This window comes from Notolabrus celidotus, chromosome 8 (genome assembly GCF_009762535.1).
Source record: "Notolabrus celidotus isolate fNotCel1 chromosome 8, fNotCel1.pri, whole genome shotgun sequence".
Lineage (NCBI taxonomy): Eukaryota > Metazoa > Chordata > Actinopteri > Labriformes > Labridae > Notolabrus > Notolabrus celidotus.
The window spans coordinates 10,232,795-10,245,116 of record NC_048279.1 but is presented as its reverse complement, the minus strand read 5'-3'; the positions used below and the strand labels follow the sequence as shown (position 1 = coordinate 10,245,116).

The 12,322-nt window shown below is 42.3% G+C and overlaps 1 protein-coding gene across 1 annotated transcript in view; it reads left to right on the top strand.

The window, feature by feature from the left end:
* Positions 1–12,322, top strand: part of gpc4 (glypican 4) — a 34,964-nt gene that overhangs the window by 9,826 nt on the left and 12,816 nt on the right. Inside the window, 1 exon segment of the mRNA XM_034689670.1 lies at positions 11,520–11,678. Coding sequence (XP_034545561.1) covers positions 11,520–11,678 — 159 coding nt within the window.

Here is a 12,322-nt window from a genome sequence, read left to right as displayed (position 1 = left end):
AGTCTGCTGCCTTTTACTGGACCTGATGAAATGTATTTGTTGTGCATTCTCTCGTGTGTTACATAAAGTTCTGTTTCTTAAACTCATTTTACGGGCAGTTGAAGAGAAGTCAGTGATGATTCATGTCACGAAACTTTCACAGAAAATGTCAATGACTAGGCCTCAAAGCTTGTTTTGAAGAGTACAGCCTCTCTGAATGGTCCAGTGTGTGGCTTTTGAGCAGCATGTGTGAAGTACATCTTAAAGTGGACCGATTTGTATGCTCGACGGTAGTCCATTTCTCTGACAGCACAACAGTGTTTGCGCAGGGTCCCCTGGTAAAGTACTCGGCTTTAAGTAAAGAGTGTTTTTTATCTCCTCCTTTAAAGTCTTGTTTTCATTTGTGAGCCATGAGTCAGTGGAAAGACGGAGGGCTGGAGACGAGGGACAGGCCAGGAAGGTCTTTTGTGCTCCCTTTTTTTCTCCTCCTCTCCTCTTCCCTTGTGATAATTACGCTGTGCTGTAACTTGTCCTTGCCATTTGTCTAAAACCTCTGCCTGTCTCTGCAAATCTTAAACATAACACAGACTCGCTCTCTTTCTTTCACTCTCTCTCTCTCTTTACCTTCTCTCTCTCTCTCTCTCTCTCTCTCACACACACACACACACACACACACACACACACACACACACACACACACACACACACACACACACACACACACACACACACACACACACCAGCACACGCATACTCATGTCTAGGTGGTGTCTATTGTAGAATCACCAGATGAAAGGCAGTAACTCTGCGGCTCATCAAAAGGCACAAAAACCTGAAAGCAAGCTGTGGACAGTTTGAAAGATTAGAACAGTTGTTAATGTGAATCAGTGACATGAACTCCTTTTGATAGGTCGGGTCGTTGTTAAGAGAAGAGTCCCAGCAGACTGATGGAAGAAAGAAAGTGTCTGATTTTAACACAGGACCTCGTTTTACATAGATTATGTGTTTGTGTGGAGCTCACAATTAAATGTAACCAAATTCAGTGTCTGGTTGTCTCATAAGCCATTTTCAGATATACACAAAGTTCCTGAAAACTTCACAGAAATTACCAATCTGATCTGCATGTGTGAACACAAACAACAAAATTTTCTCCCTGACTTCACCCAGAACTTTTCCTATCTCTCCCCTGGTGTAATTTCTGGTTACAGTCGGGCTGTCCTGTGAGAACGCATCATGAAATCCTCAGGAGAATTCCTTGCATGGGCTGGGATTATCTCGTTTATACCATGCAGCCGGTGTTCTGTCGAGTTTTGCAACTTGTTTGAAAAATGCTACTCTATAGAGACAGGTGCCAGGGATGGAGAGGGAAACAAAATAATGACAGTCAAAAATAGTATTAAATCACAAAGAAGAGTAACATTAAACGATCAGAATTTTTATGTCTTTCCTGCATCAGACAGGAAAGACTTCACGCTACAGGGTACATGTGTGAACACTCAACTAGGGTAAATTTCCAGAGCAGAGCTCCAGAAATGTTCTAGACATTTCCAGAGTGTGTGTCTGAAAACGGCTTAAGTTAGAGACCGAAGTTAAACAAGTCATTTTGAGAGATCTTTCGTTTTTATCATCTCATTTCTACACTGATGCGTTTCATTATTACTAATTTTTATTGTTTACTTTTCTGTAAGTTTAGCATGTTTCACAGTTTGAGATTGTCTGATGTTCAGTTCAAGGCCTGTTTCATGCCGTTAGATACTGATCCAAGTTGAATTTATAAACCAGCAGATAAATCACATAGCAGTACACCTTGTATTGATAAAATGCTATAATGGACCTATGACCTGACTGAGGCTGATCTGTGTAACATAATAAAAACAACAAAGAAAAAAACAAAGAAAGCATGAACAACTTAACTTCATTATCTCGTCAGTCAATAAGCCATCACAATAATAGACCCTAAATTCTTTTTAGATTACATTTTTGTGTGGAAAGAAACTGATATTTAACATGAAAGTACTTAAATCTGTGTTTTTACAAGTTCACAAGACCTCAGTGGATAATTGAGCTCCTTTAAGAAAACCATGTGACCAACCAACACGGAAAGAATCCTTTTTAATTAGAAGTGGAGAACCAAGAAACAAACAATGCTAGCTACAGCAGCAGCTTGTCTGGCAACAGCTCACAACATGTTGGGACCCAAACAAGCGGCAACCTCTGGCGGCGAGAATTGAAGCCAATGTGGAAGTGTTAAATACTGCATTTTCCTTGAGTGTCCCCTAGCACATATATGTGTGTATGTGTGTGAACCACATACACACCAATTAAAAAAAACGATCTTTACAGCAGAAAGAGTTTTCCATTATGAGAGGCACAGCTGACTTGATTGACAGGCGGGAACACTGTAGTTTTTTGGCTTGGAGGCTCAAAGCCCGCCTCTTTACCTCACACTAGCTCGACAGAAGTTAGGTTGACTTCAGCATTTTCAATATGACTCCCGCTGACGATTGACGTCAAAACAGCGCTTCAGAAACAGATGGGTGACGTCACGGATATTTTGTCCATTATTTATACAGTCTATGGGCTCAAAGCGTTGTGTAACAGTTTCTTCTGGTCTGACTTAAGACGCAATCATTGTTAGCAACACACTGTCTAGCGGCAAAGAACTAAACATCTCAGCTTGCTATGTACTGTAAGGCTAATTAAGAGTGATTTTAGATTGGTGGACTGACCCACCACAGTTGTATCTGAGGTATAATAATTGGAACAATTGTTGTAACTATTGTTTAGTATTTGAAGGAGATTAATACAGAATGGAGATGAGTTTGTTCTTGTTTGAATGACCCGTAGGTAACCTTTCTGCCAACCCTCATATTTGTCATGTAATGTTTCTTTACACAGAATAATGTTTTCAAAGATGTGTCAGAATTTTCACCAAACACTAACAGATCTTTTTTTCCCTCTCACACTGTTATGTCTGCAGAGGTTTTTTAACCACAAGCGTTTTCATAGAGCGAGTGCAGCAGGTCAGCGCTCAAGAACAACAGCAGCGGTTGGAATTTGATTTCTGACTCGCTGAGTGTTCTCGGGGAAGTGCAGGAGCAAGTTGAAACCCTGACAAAGCAGTGACCTGGGAAGTAGTGTAGGCAGGGAGCTTTTGTGTCGGGAGACAAAGCCGGAGATGCAGGGCTCGGACAGGAGAGGGAAGCAGACAGAGTGAGAGGCAGCGGGTATGTTGTGGAATCTCTCCAGGGGCTTCTGGGTGAATGTTCATGGATGACAGCGTTTTGGAATGTTCTCAAATGGAGAGTTTTAATTGGCCAGAGGCCCCGACTGGTTTAGCAATCAGAAACGGACCCTGGTGGCAGAAGGCACAGATTTATGGATCCCTGTGTGTGTGCTGTTGATCAAACGATGGTGTTTTTTTGTCTTTGTGAAATGATTCACGTAGAAGATTCACCTGGTGAAACACAAATAGTCATGTTTAGGGCTGTGTGTTGCAATGAATGACTCAAAGCAGCTTATAAGACATTCTACACTGTTTCGCAGCAGAAAGCCTCCTCTCTCTTGTTGTAGCAATGCTTTATAACAGGCAACTTGAATGTTCTGACAGCTGTGTTGTGAAAGATAATTGAATCCCTCTTATTTCAGGAAACATTATTTTATTTAAAGATCATCCTCCACTGTGTGGTTAACGACTTCACAGCTGAAAATACCCACTCCAGAGAGTAATCTGAACAAACCAACACTTCCTGCCCTGTAAAGGATGGCAAGCATTGTTCTGAGCGGAGTAAATCTCTCATGTCACTCGCGCTGCTGGTGTTCCCCACACTTACCACTTCTGAGAAGTTTCCTCCCAGTAGTGGATCACGTTATTTATGGATGTAACTGGTGGTTTATCCTGTTGCCATCTTTACACCTCCTGCTTGAGCTGAATCATGGATCAGATCAACATGAGTGTCTGGTGGCTGCTCTCTGGTCAGATGATTAAATGCTGAGGGAAAATTAAACTGACTAAGACAAGCCTTAATGCTTGATGAACAGTACACTCTATGAAGGCAAAGTCTGATATATTTATATAAATTACCTCTTTAATAGTTTAGATAAAGGTCTCAACTTTGTCATAGTACTAACCATCTCACCACTACAGATGTGTGCGTTGAGTGAACGACATCATAAACCGGCACCAGAGTTACTGGTCAATCGATCTAATGATTCATATTCATATTACTATATGCTCTAAATGCTGGTCACATGTTGTGTCTAAGCTGTAGCGCTGCCACCATCTGGACCTGTGGCTACTGATGAAATGCTCTACTACCCGGATGTAAACAAGTACAGGGACAGATAGCATCTCATAGCGTCGTCTTCAGTATTATGATCTAGAAAATGAAGAGAGTTTTAGTCGGACTAGCACGATACATTAATTTTTTTTTTAACAATATGTAAACATACAGAGTGATGGCAGAGGCTGCTTTAGAAGAGGACCATCAGTATGAGCTAATCTCATTCACATAACACCGACTGTGTCATCGAGAGCAATTTGGGTTTCAGTGTCTTCCCCAAGGACACTTTGGCATGTGATTCAAAAACTGGGATCAAACTACCAACCTTCTGACTGATAAATAACCCACTGTACCACTGAGCCACAGCCATCCACTGTGCTCTCCGTACATTAGTCCTCCTTGTTTAGCTATGTAAATCTGCGTCAGATGAATCTTGTGAAACGCATGGTGTGAACTCTAGCTTGAAGCAATGTAAAGCTCCTGAATAGAACCACAGGCATGCAGCAGCGTGAGGATGAAGAAGAGTCTGGAACACATTGAGCTAAATATGTATTTATCAGTCAGGCAAACGTACAGAAAATCAAGTTTCAAATGTATATAAATCTCATTAAATATTAATCAAATGTTTGAAACTCTAGCCCTCTTCAGTAACTTCCTTTTAGTTATGGTTCTGAGAGTAGTGTAACAGCTGAACCATGAGTCAGCTGATACATCCAGGTGTCTGTAGCACCTGAAGTTTATAATGGAGTGAGATAGTTAGCAGTCCAAACACAGGGTGCTCAGACAACCTGGATTAACACTTGTTACTAATCTTAGTGCTGTGATGGATCCACCAATAGGAGGGGTTCAGGTTGACAATTTTAATGACATTTACATCAAGTAGTATGGGTTTAAATTTGCTCAAGCTTTGCAAAATAAAAGCTGACTTTGAGTCCACCAGCAAGGACCTCACTGTGCCATAGAGTAAGTTTCATATTTAAGATAAAGGAAGTGAACACCTCATGTTTCACATGAACACAGTTCAGACCCCGAGATGAAACGATACTCTAAAGATTCATTATTATGTTGTCAGTGCTTCAGCTTGTGATGTCAGGGATTCTTGGAGACACTAAGCAGCAGTCAAGTGAAACCCACTAGACGTTTCAGTCACACTCAGAATTCCCCTTCCTTCACATTCAGGCCCTTTATGTTTTTTCTAATGAGCTGAAATCTGAAAATCGTTAATGGTGTGACCCAAGATGCTGTAAACTTGTTGTTACTAATTTTTGTGAGCGGTTGAAGAGCAAACAGAGGAGGGGAAGTATCACCCTGCCCTGATTACCTCCATATGAACAGCAGTCTTCAGTAATGGTTTCCTCTTACAGCTCAATGCTGTTCAACATTTTCTACCTTTGCTGTGATTCTGCTGCAGCTCAGCGTTCACCCCAAGCGACAACCTCCGGCCTCAAAAATATGAAGCCCATGCGGAAGTGTTGAACACTGCAGTTCATTGAGCGTCCGCTTGAGGCAGGCTGCAGAATCACCGGAAACCACATAAAAGTAGACGATCTTTGCAGCAGAAATAAACATGTTTACAGCCTGATTTAAAAAAACAGCTTCGTTCTGAAGAGCTCATTTTCCTATCGGGACACAATGTATGGGGGTTAGGGATCTTTTTTTCTAATGGAACAGTTCAGAAGATGTTAAGTTTACGAGTTTTGCCCATTTAAGGACATGACTGACTTGAATGACAGGCGGGAACACTGTATCTGTTGGCTAGGAGGCTCAAAGCCTTTGTGATCAAAACTAGTATCTGAAAAAGAAGATGAGGAACTTATCGCCTCCCCCTCCTCACTTTCTGTTGGCACACTTCTCCTCAGGCAGAAGTCAGTGGTTAGCAGTAGCCTCATGTGATTGTGTGGACGTTATAAACTTTCCCTTCCCCTGCAGCGACTCCTCCGGCTCGTAAATAAAACCTAAGTCTTAGTCGGCTCACCTCCTTAAAGATGTTAGATCTAACGTGATAAAAAATGGGACACTGATGGTTGGGGTAGCTACGTTCCTTTCTTCATAGGTTTATTAGTGCACTTTTTGTTGTTGTACTAGAGTAAACTTAAGCAGGAGCTCCTCCTGCTAAGATATTGAGTCTTGTCGACTTTCATTCCATCATTTTGAATAGATCTATCAGTTTAGTGATACGTTAGATGTTAAATAAGGTTTCACATCTGCTATTTAATAACTGCGAGCTTATAAAAGTGGAGCATTTAGAGAGGTTTGCTTACAAGTGACAGATTTATTTGTTGAGAACTAATTAATCAGGATCGCTTGAAACATTAAAAAGCTGACAGAGAAATGAAGTAAAAAGCATTCTGGGAATAAACTAATGTGTAAAGTATTTTTCTGTAACTGAAACAGTAAACAGGAGGGCTGTTATGACAGCATGCTCTGACAGGAAAGAGTTTAAGAGGGGACCGTCCCAAAACACGATTGCTATCATTGAGAAATGAATTATTCAGCCATTTGCTGCCTTGTAATCACTTCTTTCAATTTTCTCTTCAAAGTGTCCTCCTTCACTTTGCACGTTTGAGGCAGTCTACAGGTTCCGATGTCTAATGTGTCTCAAAATGGCGTCACGCCCAAGACAACAGGTCCAGCTCATATGATTGTCTATGACAGGCCTGAATGGGGGTCAGAACAGAGAGGTATCCAACAAATGGCACCGATCCTTCAATCCCCCTTTCCCCCGCCAGATAATTACACCCCAGACAGAGCCGAGGAGCGGGAGAGAGTTATTGCTGCAGGGCGTGCAAATTTACAACAGTCTGTGTGAGTAATGCTCAGCAGACTGGCAGCACTTTCCTTTACATGTTACAGCAAGGAGCATAATACGCCAATTAATAGTCAACCTTTGTTCTCGTGAGTGTTGTTTTGTGCTCTTCACACCGCTGAGTAAGACCAGAGCTGAGTCCTCTGGGCTGAAACTTTGAAGATCTGTCAGACTCACTTGTTACACTGCATGTTTACACATTTTTCATTGTTTAAATTGAATTTCCCCTTGTTCAGCGTCTCAAATTACCTGCATCCCCCTGAGATTGAGTTAGCATGTACATGACTGTGAGCAGCTTACAGTTTACCACGTTGATGTCTTCGTGGAAGCACTCCGGTCTGGTTCTTAGACCACCAGGCTCCAATTAGTGATAGATGTCAGTGCACGATTCACGACATGTCGGACCCCTCGGCCTCCGTTGTGTCTGCCTCAGAAGTTTTAGTGACAGAAATAATCCTGCAGCAACTTTTATGACTCCAGATTGGCGTGTTTGAGCATTTGAGTTTACTATTTATGTTTTTCGCTCGAGTCTGCGACTTTTACAGCCCGTGATTGCGTGTGTGTAATGGGGGGTTATGTGAGTGTGTGTGTGTTGGTGGTATTATTATTGGAGTGATTGGGGTATGGGGGCTGAGTTACTGTGTGTGGTGAGTGCTGGCCAGCGAACAGGGGAGGGTCAGGGGACAAGACCTTTCTCAGAGGAGTGGCTGTTAACCTTTGACCCCCCTGGTTAAGCCTGCAGGGTGGTGGCGGTGGAGGCAGAGGTGGGGGGGGGGGGGCACCCGAAGGTCTGTCTGGTTCAGGGGCACATGATGGCAGGCAGAGGGGGCAGTGATGTGTCTAATCTGGTTTTTGTCTATGAGGCGTTTTCTCCTCCCCCACCACCCTTCCTCTGAGAACAGCGTTTGAGAGGCAGGACAATGTCAAAGGGAAGTGACTTATTTTATGAGCCATTTAAAGGAGATGGTGGTCTTGCCACAAAGGAGCAGCAGAGGAGCAGTGGAGGACTAATGAATGCCATGGCACACAGTCACATGTTTGTTTACAAGACGCTGCTCTCTTGTTTTGACCACCATAAACGGACGTTCTCCTCTTCTGAGTGACACTCGAACAATGTTCTGTCTCTGTGTCTTATTACTTCTTAAAGCACTCTGGAAGCTGGAGGAGGGAGAGGCCCCCTTAAAGAGCTCCATAAGGCAACTGAGAGCTAGTTCACCCATCACACAAAGACTATTCATGCCAGGGATGGTAGAGGAATGAAGGATGCACGGACTGACGGAGCTTATTGTGAAACACTGAGGCTGAAACATGTCACGCAAACTTGTGCATGATGTTGATTTTTATAGGATCTAACTGTTCACTCTCCTGTCTTCCAGCTGGGTCATTCTCCTCCCAGTGGTTTGAGATACTGGCTGCCAGAATGTTTTCACTAAGTATGCCTTCGCAAAGAATCTTCAGTTTTCAGAGACCTAATCCTTTGAGCTAACAATGTGACATTTGTACAGACATTCCTGTGAAATATTGACCATCTCACTTTTATTTGTGTACTTTGGTATCTGGGGCTCTTTCCTACATGGACATAACCCTTTTGATTGTGTGCCTGTGCTGTGGGCAGGCAAGGGGCCCTGCTGGAGGAGAGACTGGCTGTCTGTTCACCCAAAAGTTTAGTCTGTGTGTGCGTGTGTGTTGCTCCATGTACTTCCAATCATGCCGGTACAAAGAGCCATGTGTTGAGTAGTGATGTGATGTGTGAATATGTTTAGGTAGTGGCTGCCAACTAGGCCTGGGCATGTGTGTACGTTCATACGTGCACAGGAGGGAGCTGTACTAACGGGTGAGGGCTGCCGGGGGAGCGATGAGTCGGGGAGAGCACTGTGAGAGAAGGAGTGACTTGAGGCTTATTTGGATCTGATCCCAGACTGAGGGGTCCAGTTAATGGCGCCAGGGTGCATCCCTCCCTCTTGTGCCCTGTTTGGATGATTATATCCCTGTGAGTCACTTCTGACCCTGTAGTTTAATTTTTCAGCTTTTCAGCTGCTATTCCAGAAATGTTTGGGACTTCTCCAAACAGGTTTTGTTTTTGATTAAGACGTGAAGTTTACAGAGTCAAAGCTGAGCTGGGCTGTGTTGTTTGCTGGACTTTGAAAGCTACTGGAAACTTGGTCTGGAATGATTTTTCAGTGCGAGTGTGAAGTAACAAAAGTCAACAACATAAAACATTTTTGAAACAGAGATTGATGGGGGCTCAAAAAGAAAAAAAACAACCTCAACATGTCTCAGAAATAAATCCACATGGCAGAGGTTGTTATGGAGACATTAATGTTAGAGAGAAATAACATTGAGTTGTGTCTGATACCCAACAGGGTAACTTAAATACCCCAGAACCATCCTCAACCTCATTAATAAATAACAGAAAGCTCATTTAGGCTGAACATTAACTGAGGAATGAGAGTGAGAGAAGGCTGCAGTCTTTAACAAATCCAGACGAGATGCTTTAGAGATCATTCTTCTGCATCCAGAAGACAGTGAGGGTGATGAAATTAAACAAACAGAAAGAAATGTGTAACTTATTGATAATAACTAAACATGCTGAAAGATCACTGACACTGTTCTTCTTTTTACTTTATTTCAATTAAATAAATATGATCCAGAAATCAAAACTGAGACTTTGGAGGGTTTCAAAGTAAGATAAATGTATGTAATATAATAATAAAAACTTTTATTTATATAGCACTTTTGAATGAAGTGCTTTGATAGAAGAAGCATAACAGAAAACTAAAATAAACATTTAATAGACAGAAAGAAGTGCAGATTGTTATATGCAAAATACAACTCCAAAAGGTTCAAAAGGATTAATTTGATATAAACAGAATAAAGGAAGGCAACAGTAGACCATTAAATCATTGTTGGTATAGAGGTACAAAAGCATTAAAGTACAATAAAAAGGTTGAAGAAGAAGATGAAATCACATTAGAGATAATAAAAACAGAGAAACGGTGTGGATCAATGAGGTCAATATACATCAGTGGACGAATAAATGAATGAATAGATAAAAAGTGAATAAGTAAGACGAATAAAGGGAGAGGAGGTCCTGTGAACAAATAGGAAAACCTAAATAAATAAATAATAGAATAAATAAATAAATAAAATCAAAATAATAAGTTAAATTATAAATGCATAAAAAGGTGAAATCACATAAATCACAGTCTGTAAAAATGAGTTTTAGATTTGTATCCCGTCTCACTGCAGAGTCCATGTAAAGACGCGTCAACATCAACTCTAAGCTGAAGTAAATCAGAATGTTGGGTGAAATTTTTATCAAACGTTAGCAAACACTGCAGGTAATATTGAAGCCCTTAAAGCAGCAGTAACCTGTGCATGCACACAGGCTTTGAGTCAGTGAGCACAAGCTGGTGGGGAAAACTAAACAAGCCGTTGGTGCCTGGGTGCAGTGAAAGGATCCCTGTGTTCTCCCAGATTCCAACAGCCACGTTTAAAACAAAACATTATTGCAGCTGCAACTTTGCATTTGTCCTCCCCTGACCCTGCTCTTAATTGGATGTTAAACTCACTTATAACAGAGTTTGCAGTTGCTCTTAATTTATAATTTATCAGAGACTGCGTTTGAAAAATGGTTTTGGTAAAGAAGGAAAAAGAGCAGAGTAGTTTATGTAGAATCTGTTTTCCACTGGTGCAACAGTTAGAAATCGCCCGTCTGCAGAAGTGTTCTCAAACGTCGCTCCAACTGCCTTAAAGTACAAATGAAAGAGTTAAAATATCTGCTACTCTTGGCATGTGAGGGGAACTTTGATTAGCAGCTCTACCGTGGTTTATATCCAGGGGTTTCCTGTTGGTTTCCAAGTGTTTAACAGAGGAAGCTTTAAGAAAAACGTCAGCACCAAGCGTTCCAAAACGGATCACGTCACAGTCAGATGCCTGATGTCACATGGAAGTCATTTATATGCATTTTGATAAGGTGCAAAGGACTGTCACTTTGCAGCATTTAAAGAATATTTCTCTGTCTTTATAATGATCTCCAATGTTGATGCAAGCCAAGAATGAGTTTGATCTGCATTATTCTGCTCTCAGCTAAACTCAAAGCAGGAGAAGAGCAGATCTCCTCTTACAACTCTGTTTTGGAAGGACATAGCACTCAGAGAAAGCTAAAGCACAGAGCTATCAATCAGAACAGAGAAGAGCCAGGATAAGAGCAGGGCTCTATAAAGGGTCTGGCTAAAGACTGCTCTGAGCTGAGAGTTGCAATTAATCCACTTAAGTGCAGCTAAGTGGTTTTTCACAGCCAAGGTGCATTTGATCTGGCGAGGGGTGATGTTGTAAATCAGTGTTTTTAAAGCAAAGTAGTGTTTCGTGTGTGTCTTCAACAGTGAGGAATCAGTCATATTAACATAACACACCATGCTTAATGAAAGTATTCTTCTCTTTTCTTCCAGGCGCTCCGTTAAAAGTGTGTCCGCAGGGTTTCTCCTGCTGCACGGTGGAGATGGAGGAGAAGCTGAGCCAGCAGAGCCACACAGAGATCAAAGCTCCCGTCTCCAGGCTTAGCACCAACCTACAATCCACCTTCAGACAGAGACACGACCACTTTGACAGTAAGCAAACACACCAACGCCTGCGAACACACGCAAATGGGAGCTGCTTTTCAGGCGGCATTGTGCTGCGGGCAAGTGTCCTCATAGTTAAACTTGTGTCACACTATTTTTGATGGACGCTTCCACCTGCCAGTGCACTGCCTAGAGCGGAGACACTCAGTCTGTGTCTGTTGGTCTGTCCACCTGTCTCTCAATGTCTCAACTCCCTGCCTCATCCCCCCCAACACACACACACACACACACACACACACACACACACACACACACACACACACACACACACACACACACACACACACACACACTGCTTAGTCCCCCACTACATGCTTCCCTTCTCTCCAGAGAGGCATGCATGCTTCCAGACGGACCACACACATCTTCAGATTTAGTCTTCTCTGTACTTCCTGTTCCTCTGTGTGTGAGCACATGTGTGTATGCCTGTAAATATTGGGATCAGGTTTCCCTGAGAGCGCATGGGAACATGGAGCAGTGCTGAGTCACCAAGGAAGTGGAGCAGCTTCAACTACCCTGGGCCTCCCAACCGTGTAACTACTGGAGCTCTACTGTAACATACGTTAGATAAGTTAAACAGGAGAGGACTCTTACTTCTCTGAAAGTATGTAGACGGATGAGGACAGCAAGTT